Source organism: Siniperca chuatsi, linkage group LG6, assembly GCF_020085105.1.
Source record: "Siniperca chuatsi isolate FFG_IHB_CAS linkage group LG6, ASM2008510v1, whole genome shotgun sequence".
NCBI lineage: Eukaryota > Metazoa > Chordata > Actinopteri > Centrarchiformes > Sinipercidae > Siniperca > Siniperca chuatsi.
In genome coordinates, this window is record NC_058047.1 from 3,180,334 (window position 1) to 3,192,996 (window position 12,663).

General features: G+C 40.2%; 1 protein-coding gene across 1 annotated transcript in view; it reads left to right on the top strand.

Annotated features, from left to right (window-relative positions):
• Positions 1–12,403, top strand: part of LOC122877983 (pituitary adenylate cyclase-activating polypeptide type I receptor-like) — a 38,865-nt gene extending 26,462 nt beyond the window's left edge. Inside the window, exons 4-13 of the mRNA XM_044200233.1 lie at positions 2,375–2,475; positions 3,498–3,595; positions 4,403–4,535; positions 7,112–7,265; positions 7,411–7,471; positions 9,319–9,388; positions 10,427–10,518; positions 10,629–10,758; positions 10,958–10,999; positions 11,953–12,403. Of these exons, the coding sequence (XP_044056168.1) occupies positions 2,375–2,475; positions 3,498–3,595; positions 4,403–4,535; positions 7,112–7,265; positions 7,411–7,471; positions 9,319–9,388; positions 10,427–10,518; positions 10,629–10,758; positions 10,958–10,999; positions 11,953–12,147 (1,076 nt within the window). The 3' untranslated portion in view covers positions 12,148–12,403. The remainder of the gene's footprint in view (positions 1–2,374; positions 2,476–3,497; positions 3,596–4,402; positions 4,536–7,111; positions 7,266–7,410; positions 7,472–9,318; positions 9,389–10,426; positions 10,519–10,628; positions 10,759–10,957; positions 11,000–11,952) is intronic.
• The last annotated feature ends 260 nt before the right edge of the window (positions 12,404–12,663 follow it).

Below are 12,663 nucleotides of genomic sequence, written 5' to 3' on the forward strand. Positions count from 1 at the left end.
TTGGCCTGGTGGTGTGACAGACTGTTCCTCAGGCTACGTTTGTTTGTTTGTTTGTTTAAATGGTGAAAAACAACAATCTATCTGACAATCTGGGTAAAAAATTTGATTACGAGTATCATTTGGTTCTCATTGGGCTCTCCAGTGCAACAGACCAAAAATCACTATTAAAATCACATCTTAGTTAGCAGGTAGCGTCTCTGACCAATCAAATCCCTACTTGGTCAGTCATCCAACATACTGTATATTGTGCGGTCAGCTATACTGCAACACACAATACAGACAGAGTCTCCCCTGCTGAGAAAAGTCAGATTATCTTTTTTCATCTTATATTTTTGTTATATATTAGTATATAAACAGTCAAAGTGATCATAAATGTTGGGACTGTGCACAAACATTCACACAGACCCTTGCAGACATCAGCAGATGACGAAATTTATGTCCCGCTGACAGTGTGCCGCTTAATTCATCCAACCAGATGGTTGCAGTAATTAACCTTTTTGGTTCTTTCCAACCACAACTAAACTAAAAAAAGGAGGAAATGGAAAAAGTAATTGCCTTTAAACTTTCAGCATATTAATGCTGAATCCTTACCACCTCCCAAGACCTCACCTCTGTCTGGTGAATAGCGAGGCTGTAGTAGTAGTATTCTTGTTGTGTAGTGTGTATGTGTGTGTGCAAGTGTTTGTTATGTGTCCTCTTCATAGGAGATGCATCTCTAGCCACTCATGTCATTAACAGGCAGATGGAGTTTAGTGTGGCCCATTGAATCCTAATGAAGAGCAGAGGCATTATTTCACTTCTGTGCTCATGTGTATGCATGTGTTTATAGCTGCGTCTCAGAGAGAGAAGACGTGGTATAAGAGTGATGAGAGTGTTTTTATTCTTAATTCATCAGTGTCCCAGTAAAACTAATAGGCTTCATAAGGAAAGCTGCATATTCATGAATCTCAACAACAAATGGCAACAAATTGAACATTAATCAGCCATCATACTGTATTAACGTTATATGTGATGCTGAAGAACAAACAATGTGTCTGTACTGTCTCTTGCTGATTAAACATTAAACATGAAGCATGTAGGTTTACATTTATGGTTTAATCTTAAAGGGTTAGTTCACCCAAATTGCAATAATATATACTGTACTCTCCCATTTACCCCAGTGGTATCTAGCCATGCACACAGTTTTGGTTTATTTGTCCAGCTTTTGAGATATACTACATGGCCAAAGGTATGTGGACACCCTAACATTACACCCATATGTGATTGTAATCTGCTGCTATAACATCCTTCACTCTTCTGGTTTCAGTCTTTCCACCAGATTTTGGAACCTGGCTGCAGAGCTTTGCGACCATTCAGCCACAAGAGCATTAGTGAGGTCCAACACTGATGTTGGGTGATGAGGTCTGGCTCGCAGTTGGCGTTTCAGTTCATCCCTAAGGTGCTGGATGGGGTTGGGGTCAGGGCTCTTCCACATCAAATTGGGAAAACCATTTCTTTATGAGAAGCAAAGCCTGCTCAAGTCTTGAACTTATACGAAATGCTTCAGTTTGACTCTGAACGAGAACAAATAAAAGAAATCACATAACCCCTATTTAAGAGTCTTTGCACTGGCTTCCAGTTGATTTTTGAATTAATTTCATCACTCATTACTTTCAAAGCACTGGAATGTCTGGCTCTAGCATACATTTTTTAGATTATGTGCCCATACGGTACCATGCACTTAACCTCAGATGCTGCAACAAAAGTCTGTTAGCAATCCCAGGGTCTAGACTTAAAACTAAAGGAGACTGTGCATTTGCTGTCAAGGCCCCACCCCAATGCAATTGAGGTGAGTAGAATTTTGTTTTTGGTGCTCAGTTTTTCAGAATAATCCACAGACAGAAAGTAGACGCTTTTTTCAAATGTACATTTTCTAATCTTGAGCGTCACAAACAAAATTACATTCACTTCAATTTCCTGTCTTTCGTAGCATAAATCTTAGTGGCGGATCATTCAAAAACTATCAACATGGCTAGATACCACAAGAGGTGCAATAAGAAAGAAAAAGTGTTTTTTATTTAGATTTCAGGGGAACTGATCCTGCAAACTGCTACTGGAGCTAATGATACAATATATGTTTCATTACTGGTAGCACTGAAAATCGCTCAAAGGAGGATTTTGTTGACATAGTGTTTTTGTTTCTGATCGTGGTTACATAAATAGGCAGCATGGACTGACAAAAAAAAAACAGGGAAGAGAAGAACCATCAAGGGTCTTCAATCTCTGACAACCCCCTCAAATTTAAATACTCGTTTTAGTCCTGTGTGTCAGCCATTTATTTCCTCTTCTACTACCCTACTACTTGCCACTCAGAGGTTTATGTGTTTTTCTTTAGGTTACATCTACAGGAACTGCACTGAGGATGGATGGTCCGAGCTCTACCCCTCCTATGAGGAGGCCTGCGAGTTCACAGAGTACGAAGAGACAGAACCAGAGGTAAATGTTTTAGCCGATTATTTCTGTGTAGTTTCCTCGTTCGGTCTGACTTCTATCTGACTTATTCTGCAAGGAAACAAACTACACCGTCTGTGAGTCCATTCACTGTAATCATTCTGCTCTCTTGCTCCCTTCTCATTTGGATTTGTCTGGTCGCTGTTATGACTGTTACCCTCAGGATGTGGCCGTGGTGTAAATATGTTGAAGATGCCAAAGCATATTTTTATCACTTTCAGCATCACTACTGGTGGATATTTGAGGACTCATCAGACAAAACGTATTGCTCTTCTGTAGACTGGCTAACATACAAATTCTCACTTCTCACTAAGGGACTTTAAATACTAGACTTGCAACAACAGCCCATAATTTTGCTTATGATGATTGGGTAAGGCTGAAGGACAGATGTTATTTCAAGCAGGCTGTAAGATAGATGATTGATAGTTCTCTCCTTCTCTGAGACATGAACATGAAGCCTTCGCGGCTGGAAAATTACAGCATTGGTTATTTGTTAAAATGATAAAAATGTCCTATATTTATGTTTTCCTTAAAGTGACCTCTTGCTGTCGGGCAAATATTGACTCGCCTCTCTAAGTAGCAAAGGAGGAAGTAGTGTGATGGACGTGCCTGTTCATACAGAGATGCTTTGCTCAAGAGAAACGCTTTGAACTCAAGTGCAAATCAACTGTCAAACCGTAAAGCGCAAGTGAAAAATGAGATGTTATACTGGTGTAGACAGCAGCTTCACTGATTTAAATTAAATTGAATTTGAATAATTGTTCACAAGAACAAGGAGTTTCCAAAGGTGACAAGTCACGTCATCATCTTTGTAGGTACATTATCTTCCACCAGACAGCAATGTTAAAAAGCATTGACTGCCACTATTCAACTGAATTCTCTCATCACATTAATTAACACCTGTAAGGATAAGTGTGAAGAGTGTGAGTGAGCAGTTCATTGTTAAGATGTAAATGCTAACATTGGTTTATTTATTTTAGTCTATTTTGTCTTTTCTTGCATTTCAGACAACATACTTCTCCAACTTCAAACAGGTGTACACCGCTGGCTATGCAACCTCCCTCATCTCTCTTATATCGGCTATTTTTGTCTTCACTGTGTTCAGGTAACACTGTTTCCGAGACTGTCCTCCCAAGAACAACAACAGCATCAGACATATGTTTACATGCAAGTGACAGTGCCCTCTAGCGGTTGTAGTAATCATGGCGGGAGCAAAGGAGGAAGACAGGTGACGTTATTGAGGTTGAGTTGGATTGATCAGTCAACAAAATGTGGGACTTTAACACGTGAGGCAGCTTTTTGCTTCCCGTTTTCAACCACGAGTCAAACAATTTTTTCCAAGCATGAACATGATCGTTCCCTAACCTTAACTACATGTTTGTTATTGTAACCATGACGACGAAGATCCCCTAACCTTAACGAAGTAGTCATATTAACCCAAACATGATTTTTCCCTAATCTTAGCAAAGTACTTATTTTAACCCAACCCACGATGTTTCCCTGAACTTAAAGTAATTTTTGTGCCTAAACCTACCCAAACCTTAACCAGAGCATTGTCACATCATAAAACAGATTTATGTTTTTCAACAGTGATATGTAATGGTTTTTGAAGACACAGACAAATAATGTTGTCCTGTAGATACTGTAGGGACGTCAGATCAGAAAATACATGTGTCGTTCTAGAGGGCATGGACAAATGACTTATTTTGTCGTTTAATTTGGAGGACTTGTTGTTTCCCCTCAAAAGGTACTTGCTAAACTAAACTAAATTCAACCAAACAGGGTTTCCCAACCTACCAGGGTTTAAAGCTTGAATTTTTTATTTTTTACAAATACCCCAAATGTGTTTCACACAGAGATCCCTCCTTTAAAGAAATGAAATCACTCAGGAAAGCTTTTCTCTGCTGTACAGGAAGTTCCACTGCACCAGGAACTACATCCACATCAACCTGTTCTTCTCCTTCATCCTGAGAGCGAGCGCTGTCTTCATTAAAGATGGCGTTCTTTTTTCTGATGAAAACCTGGACCACTGCTTCATGTCTACTGTGAGTTTGAAACCCAAAAACAGCTTCATTCATGTGTCTATATTTACAAGTGAAGGACCCATATCCTTTACCTTATTACTAATACAGTAAAGGATATGGGTCCTTCAATCTGCCCATTAAACATTTTTGAATACAGGATGCCCTCGTCCTGTGTTCAAAAATGAAGAAACGGTAAACATTTTGTAGCAGTAAAATGTATTCAAGTATCAAAAGTAAAAATACTGAGAAATTGACGACGGGTAGAGCAAAGTTTTGTTGTTGGGTGAGCATTATGCTTTCAGATCAGTTGAAAAAGGAAAGGAAAAAAAGACATGGCATAGGGAAGGATGAAAATTAGGAAGGAAAACACAGAAGGAAGAAGGAAATTATGAGAGACATAAGGTGGGAAGACAGGAAAAACAAAAAGCAATTGAGAAAAAATGAGAAAATAAAGTATAAAATTACACCAATATTTTATAATCTAATCTCATATTGGATATAAAGAAAAATGATTGACAGAAGAAATAATAAAGGAAAGAAAATACATCAGGAAAGTAAGTTAAACGTAGAAAGATGTAGTAATTTTATGATTTTATGACATTGTCACATGTTGGATCTCAGATCTGATAATAAATATTATCTACAGTCATAAAGGAAGTGGAGCTATAAATATTATCCTCTGAGTCTTTCAAAAGGGACATTCCATCAAATGTGACCTCTCCAAGTCTTGGGAAGTACTACAGAACTACTACATATATGTTGTAGGCTACTGTATAAAGCCATTTAAGGCTCCACAGGGAGCTGCACAATGCCAGATAAATGTCCTCAAGTGATGTCATTTGAGTCAGCCTCGGTTGGGGCTGAAGACAGAAGTTTGAAAATGAAAAAGTTAGAAAGAAGTGAGTTTACCAGACCTCTGTAGCTCGCTCCTCATCTCTGCTTGAGGCTAGCAGCTCAAGGCTACGTTAGCCACTACTAGCATAACACACCCAAATTGTGGATAACGTTGGCACCAGGTTTTGACCAGGAAGAAGAATGCACAGATAAAAAAAGATCTCTGGTTCTACTGCATTGATTTTTGTCCTTTTTTTTTTAAATTAATCCAACAAGAGTCTGACAATGTTATAGGAGCGCAATGGTAAGTGAATACCCTTATTTACTTTCCACTTGTGATAGTTATTACAGAGAAAATGAACAACTGAATTACTTCTGTCAAGTTAATACAGTCAGTTGGTTGGGGTGCGGGAAGGATAACTGCATTTTGTTTTCTGGACACCAACCTCACAAACTCAGAAGAGCTTATTATCATAGAGAGCTGGAAGGAGTGGGATTGAAATGCGGGCCGACTGAGCAGAGCCTGTGAGCGCATCGTTGACGAGTGTTTCTCTTCCTATTTTTCTGCTGATGAGGCTGCCTAGAATGAAGGTGAGTGTCCCTCTTGCGAGCCGATGAGGGACCAGCATCGGCACATCACCATGACTCAATTGGGTGAAAAGGACCATGAGAGAGAGAAGATGATGAGAAAGCTCCTGTGCTGTATCTGAACCAAGAATGTTTTTTTAGACAAAAAGAAAGAGGGATTGGGGAGGGAAACGTATAATCTGTGACAGAAAAAATGAAAACGAGTTATTATAAATAGATGAGGCGATGGTGTTGGAAAAAAGTTAACAATGAAAGTGAGTGTGAAAATAGGCCTACAGTAGCGATCAAACTACTTGGAAAATCTGTTAATCAGTATTCAATTACTCAATTCCTACTAACTAGCTAGCTGGTGAAGACAGTGGAACATTTAGCAGCTAAAATGCCAGATATTTTTCTCAGGAGTTGGTGGAGACCAAACCAGAAAAAAAGGAGAGTGAGTAACTGCACCCCAGATTCTGCTAGCTCCCTCCCTCCCCAGCATATTTAAAAAATGCGACAGAAGACTGCAGGACAAACACTGTAGGGGCCGTGGCCTCATGTGTGCAGCGCGGGGGGGCACCGACCACAGTGAGCGACAGGCAGCTAACCAGCCGTGAGCAGCTGCTGTCAGACTCTCCGTGTCCACGCTGGGAACACACTGCAGCTTTGACAGTCAGAAGCACATTCATGGCCCTTTGTAAAAGTTTCTGTGTGCTGAGCACACGTCAGTACGTAGCCATAGCCCTGCTGTTTATCATGGGATCATCATCAAGGGAAAAGATGCAGTCCGGTGGTGCTTCTATATTTTGAGCCAAAATTGAAAAATACTAAGTAGAGGGTTAGCAAAGAGTTATATTGTAGTCTGTACAATATGATGTGTATGCATCATTAGCCCCGGCTCCACACACCCTCCCAGGGTTTAACCTTAATTAAAGTATAATATAACCCACAACCACAGCTTCAGTTGCGTCTGACCAAGCAGAAAATTTCCACCTTTTTATATATATATAAATATATATATATATATATAAAGGCGCAAATTTTCTATAACCTGCTATAACCTTCTTTGCCCTCAAACGTATTATGATTACAGACCTCGCTGTGGCTCATAAAGTGATGAGAGAGGCCATTACCATTACGACCACTCCAGATAAACTAATGTGATGCTTGTGGCTTTTGTTGTTTTCGTCCCACAGACATCCTGTAAATCAGCCGTGGCCTTCTTCCAGTTCAGTATCCTGGCCAACTACTTCTGGCTGCTGGTGGAGGGCATGTACCTGCAGACGCTGCTCGCTCTCACCTTTGTCTTCCAGAAGAAATACTTCTGGTGGTACATACTCATCGGCTGGGGTGGGTGCCCTGCTGATCGTGCTCCTTCTCTTTCACCTGTCTCTGTTTACCTTCATTTTCTTTCTTCCTTCCTCTCTCTGTCTCTTGTTAGAGCTCCGCTTGGACTCTTTCCTAATGATCAGGTCACTCTGTTTGTGCCTCCCAGGTCTCCCAACAATAATCATAACGGCGTGGATCCTCACTCGAAACTTCTACGATAACAGGGGGTGAGCTGCCGCAGTAGAATATCAGAGAAAGTGTCACATAAAAATGAGGAAACTTTGAAAAATAATCATGCTCCATTGGTTTCCAGACATACACAACATGGGTCAAAACAACCTAGCATCACTTCTCATTTATGCAAATCAGATGAACTCGGGCTGGGCTCATATGTCCAGTAAGCGATTTGAGGGGGGATGAGGGAGGGATGCTATCCCCCTTGTTATTAAAATGATCAAAATGAATCCTCCTTGTTAATCTACAGAGAGAGTACAGGGGCAGATGGGTTGTTTAGTCCGCCTGACTCATTGATCCTTTTTCTGACTGAAGTTTGTACAAGTTAGAATCTGTGGCCCCGATCATGGCTCTGAAATATCAGTAGCCTGACTGTGCTGTGTATTGATAAATCCATGGCGCTGTTCGTGGTGTGGAAGTAGCAGACAGATTTGTAATTGCACCTTTGTCTCTCAGTCCCGCCCTTCTGTCAGTTTCGTCACGGATCTATAATATTCTCTAAACTATATACTATAAATACTCAATTCTATACTATATTATAGTCTATATACTCTATAGAGCAGTGTCACCATGATCAAAGTGACAAGTAGCAACGTGTAGTCATGGGGTGCTCCCATTGGGCCACCTCCCCCGTTAAAAATGAACAAATCACCGACTGCTCATATCCGTCTGTAGTCTTACAGGGTTTTTCCATTGTGGAGGGGGGTGGGGGGTAGTCGCGACGAGCCATGCTGTGCAGAGCCATGAGCAGGCGAGCCGGACTGACACAACTCGACAGGTTTTTCCATGACAAAGTGGTGGCACGGTAAAAGGTGTTGCCTACCTTGCTCACCATGTCCATGAGGACCAACCCGGACCCGTGGAAAAGCCCTATTAGTAAATACCTTGCTAAATTGAAAAATTGCAGTGATGCAAAATGTTGCGCCCCTGATGGTAATTTGCGACAGGCTTAGTAAATATCCCCCTTTAAAGGAATTAGAGAAGTTAGTTTTGGGAAAAACACTTGGCTTTCTTGCAGAGACTTAAATGAGAAGGTCAATCAACACCACTCTCATGCCCGTACGGTAAATATGAAGCTACAGCCATTTATCTTTGCAGAAAGACTGTAAACAGGGGGAAACAGTTAGCCTCGCTCTGTTCAAACGTAACTAAATCCACCTACCAGCACCTCTGTAGCTCAATACATGGTATACTGTATATTGGTGCTAACTGTTTCCCTCATTTTCAGTCTTTGTGCTAAGCTAAGCTAACTGGCTGCTGGCTGTAGCCTTAAATTTAACGGACAGATATGAGAGTGGTGTCAATCCTCTCGTTTAACTCTCTGCAAGAAAGCAAATGAGCATGTTTCCCAAAATGTCAAACTAGTCCTTTGAAACTGCACACTTGAAAAATATATATTAAAAATATATATTCATATGATATCAAAATGATAGAAAAATGATAGTTACTGAACTACTGTACCTCTTCAAGGTTAAGATATTACTAACATCCATGTGTCACATGAAGAGATAGTCACTAAATATGTAACAGTCAAATTTATTAATTAGCTCATTAGCATAGCTTTTTATGTTTAATACATCATGGTGATTGCAAGATGAGTGGATGATTGTGAAGTGTATGATGCACAGTGGTTTTACAAAATACTCAGCGGGGGTGAAAGATGACTGAAAGTTAATCTTGGATTTAGATTTAGACTTTCCCATAAGGATTTGCTTCCACTGTTTCTAACACAGTGTTCTGTCTGTGGACAGTGAGTTTCCGGGTGTTTTGTGACGAGATGTACAATATTGTACTTCGTGACTGCCTTGTTTATCTCATTAATGTCTGTTGTGTGTCTCAGGTGCTGGGATGACACAGATGTGGCCTTCATCTGGTGGATCATAAAAGCTCCAATAACTGCATCGCTGCTGGTGAGTACAGAGCAGTTACAGTGGGAGCTATTAAAGAATTATAAGAGCCCTCAATCTTGGATCAGGCCTGTGTTGTGAATACCAGCTACTGTACCACTACACGGTAGACACTTGTTCACATTAGTTACAATAATAACAAGTCAAGGAAAGTTGATTCATTTCCTACTTGGAAGCAGGGAAACTTGTTATATTTGGCACTTAACACAAACAGCTAATCAGTGAACTTCCTTTTTTCCCTGCTGGTGTGATTTTGTTTTGTTTGTGTGAGTGAGAGGTTGAAACAAGCTTTCTGCTCCCATTAAACTTTTATTTTTTACGTTATTTATATAAAAATGTTCTCCCAGATGGTGTGAATGGCTAATTCTCTTGTACTGCAGTCCTTGTCACTGCTGACCCCTCTGCCGGTCTGGGGAAAGCTTCAACAAGCTTCACTGGGAGGGCGTATTGCTCAGCGGCCAGGGACTGAACCCCCATCTCTGCAGTGATGGCCGAGTGTTTTGCTTCTGTGCCATCAAGAAAAAAAATTTTTTTTTAGTTTAGTTTTTTTTTTTTATTTAAAAAAAATCTTTTCAATTACATAACTTACGTGAAGTACTAAGTCAAAAGCAACTGGGCCTATTGTGTTAGTCCTGAAGACATTCTGCATTAATCTAAGCAGCTCTATTAGTGCCATTGACTGGAAGAGAGACACAGGCATTGATCTCTACAACTAATGAATCGTCTTAGGTGCATGTTCCAGTGGCAACATGATGATTTTAAGGTGTAGGGGAAACTTGTGGTCGGAAAACCCAGGTCATTTTTTTGAGTGAGAGGTTGATTGCCGCAAGCTTTCTGCTTCCAGAAAACTTTTTTTCATTTCCCCCTTTTTCTCCCCACATTTGGAATGGCAAATTCCCTTGTACCGCAGTCCTTGTCACTGCAGGTTTAATGTGATAAAACAACAGCAGGCCAGCACATACAAATGGCTGCAGTTGTAGCACAAATACTGTGGTGGTTCTCTCCCATTTTCCTTGACATCGCTTCATTTGTTTCGTGTAGGTGAACTTCATCATCTTCATCAATGTGATCCGTATTCTGGTCCAGAAGCTGAGATCCCCTGGTGTCGGTGGCAACGATACCAGTCACTTCAAGTGAGGAGAGAATAAATGTCCTTCCACATGCTGACATGTACAAACACATAGACACCTGCAGACACATAGTGTATGTTGTCTTCATGCGTCTTTTTTTACGACGTGTGCAGGAGGCTGGCCAAATCCACTCTGCTTCTCATCCCTCTGTTTGGGATGCACTACATGGTGTTTGCCTTCCTGCCAGAAAACACAGGAGCAGAGGCCAGAATCTTCATCGAGCTCGGTCTGGGATCCTTTCAGGTAAAACACACAACACAGATACAAATTAAAGTTAGGAGACAAAACAGCTCTCTGATCCAAAACAAGTATGTTAAATATATAAAGTGCATGTTTTTCATGGAAACTTAGTAACACTGTCAACAAGTTTGCTCAGAATGTACACTATACATTTGAATATTTAATATTTGTCAGTTTTGGATAATATTTTTCTGCTCTGAAGGGATTCGTGGTAGCCCTGCTCTACTGTTTCCTGAATGGTGAGGTAAGTAAATACTATGAAACATTTGGCTCATTATTACATAATTAAAATGATCTAATTAGAATTAGTGATCCTAAATAATTATTACTGTTCAATATACTTGAATTCTAGTTCATATTTATTGATAGTTAAAGGACCATACAAGTGGTTTGCATGTCTCACCCAATCAACCACAAGTTATCCCTATTTTACATGCTGTTAATCATCATCCAAAGCATACTGTACGTTTCTAGATTAATTTCCTAACTCTGGGCGGCCATTATAGAGATATTGTGCTCTAAAAATCAATTTGACAAGACTTTAAACCTGCTTGAGATTCTCACCACCTTTATTTTCTGATGCAGTTATATTGCCTTTGTGAAAACTCTTACGGTTGGTGTGACTAAGGAGGACGCTCTGAGGTTTCAGAATGTGCTACTTAAAAGCAACCTTTATGAAGGCCCTGCACACTCATGCAGGTGTTTTGATTACTCTGCTCTGCTTTTTCTGGTTGATTAGATTTCTGATCAGGTTGAAAGTGTGCGGAGCATTGATAGGGTTTACGTGAGGTCAAGTCAGGGTTTTAATAAAAATGGTAAATGTTTATTATGTCCCACTGTGACAGGTGAGAGAAAACGAACAAGAAAGTGAGGAAGATGTCAATCATGACGTCTAATCAGGCAAAATAAGTCAAAACACCTGTGTCGGTGTACCAGGGGTGTGCAGGGCTTTCAATGCAAGAAATAATTCCTTTTCTTAGTAAGTTAACAATTTCCCTCGGGATAAATAAATATCTTGTCTTTTACAAAAAAGAAATATTGATTTTCATATCTCACTGTAATAAATTATATCTATAGCTGTCAAATAGCCATATCTATGGCTATTTGACAGGTGAGAAATTAAAAAAAAAATTATTGTAATGTTTAGTTTTATTTCTGTGTTTTTTCATATGCGGATGTTGGTGTGTGTGTGTTCAGGTGCAGGCAGAACTGAAGAAGAGGTTTTGGAAGTGGCAGATTCAGAGTTACCTGAGCTACAGTAAACGGCGGCGCACGCTGTTCACTGACAGCAGCACGGTCACTCAGATATCCGTCCTGGACAAATCCAGCCCCAAAGACCAGCTGGCCTCAGAGACACACACCCTCACACCCAGCAACGTCTCCACTGTCTGAGGAACATTCGACAGCACTGGTCTTCATGTCCTGTGTTACAACACCTGCTTGGTATTTGGACAACGTCCTGAGCAAGTGACTCAACCACAGAGCCTGATTGTAGAATGTTTAAGGTAACTCTTAACTTATATGGTACGAATTATTTGCAGAATCCCTCATGGGCTGCCAAATTGTGTTAAGTGTTAACTTAAGTCTAACGTTTTTATTCACAATATCCCACACGTCTTTCACATTAAACTTTCTCCCATGATATTAATTATTTCTATGTTTTTCAATGTTTTCAACTTACAGGCTTTATTACTGGCAGGCAGAGAGATCACATCTTCTATTGCTTTTCATGTTCATCATAGGCAAGATTTTGCTTTGGGGTCCCTCCTCCACATCTTACTCACAACCAAATCATTTCTCCCCTTTTACAAAAGCACCGATATCACAGCATGTACACAGTGAATGTGGCTTCAACACATTGTCCTGTCATTTTCTTTAGATATATCAAATGAAAAATCAACCGTATTA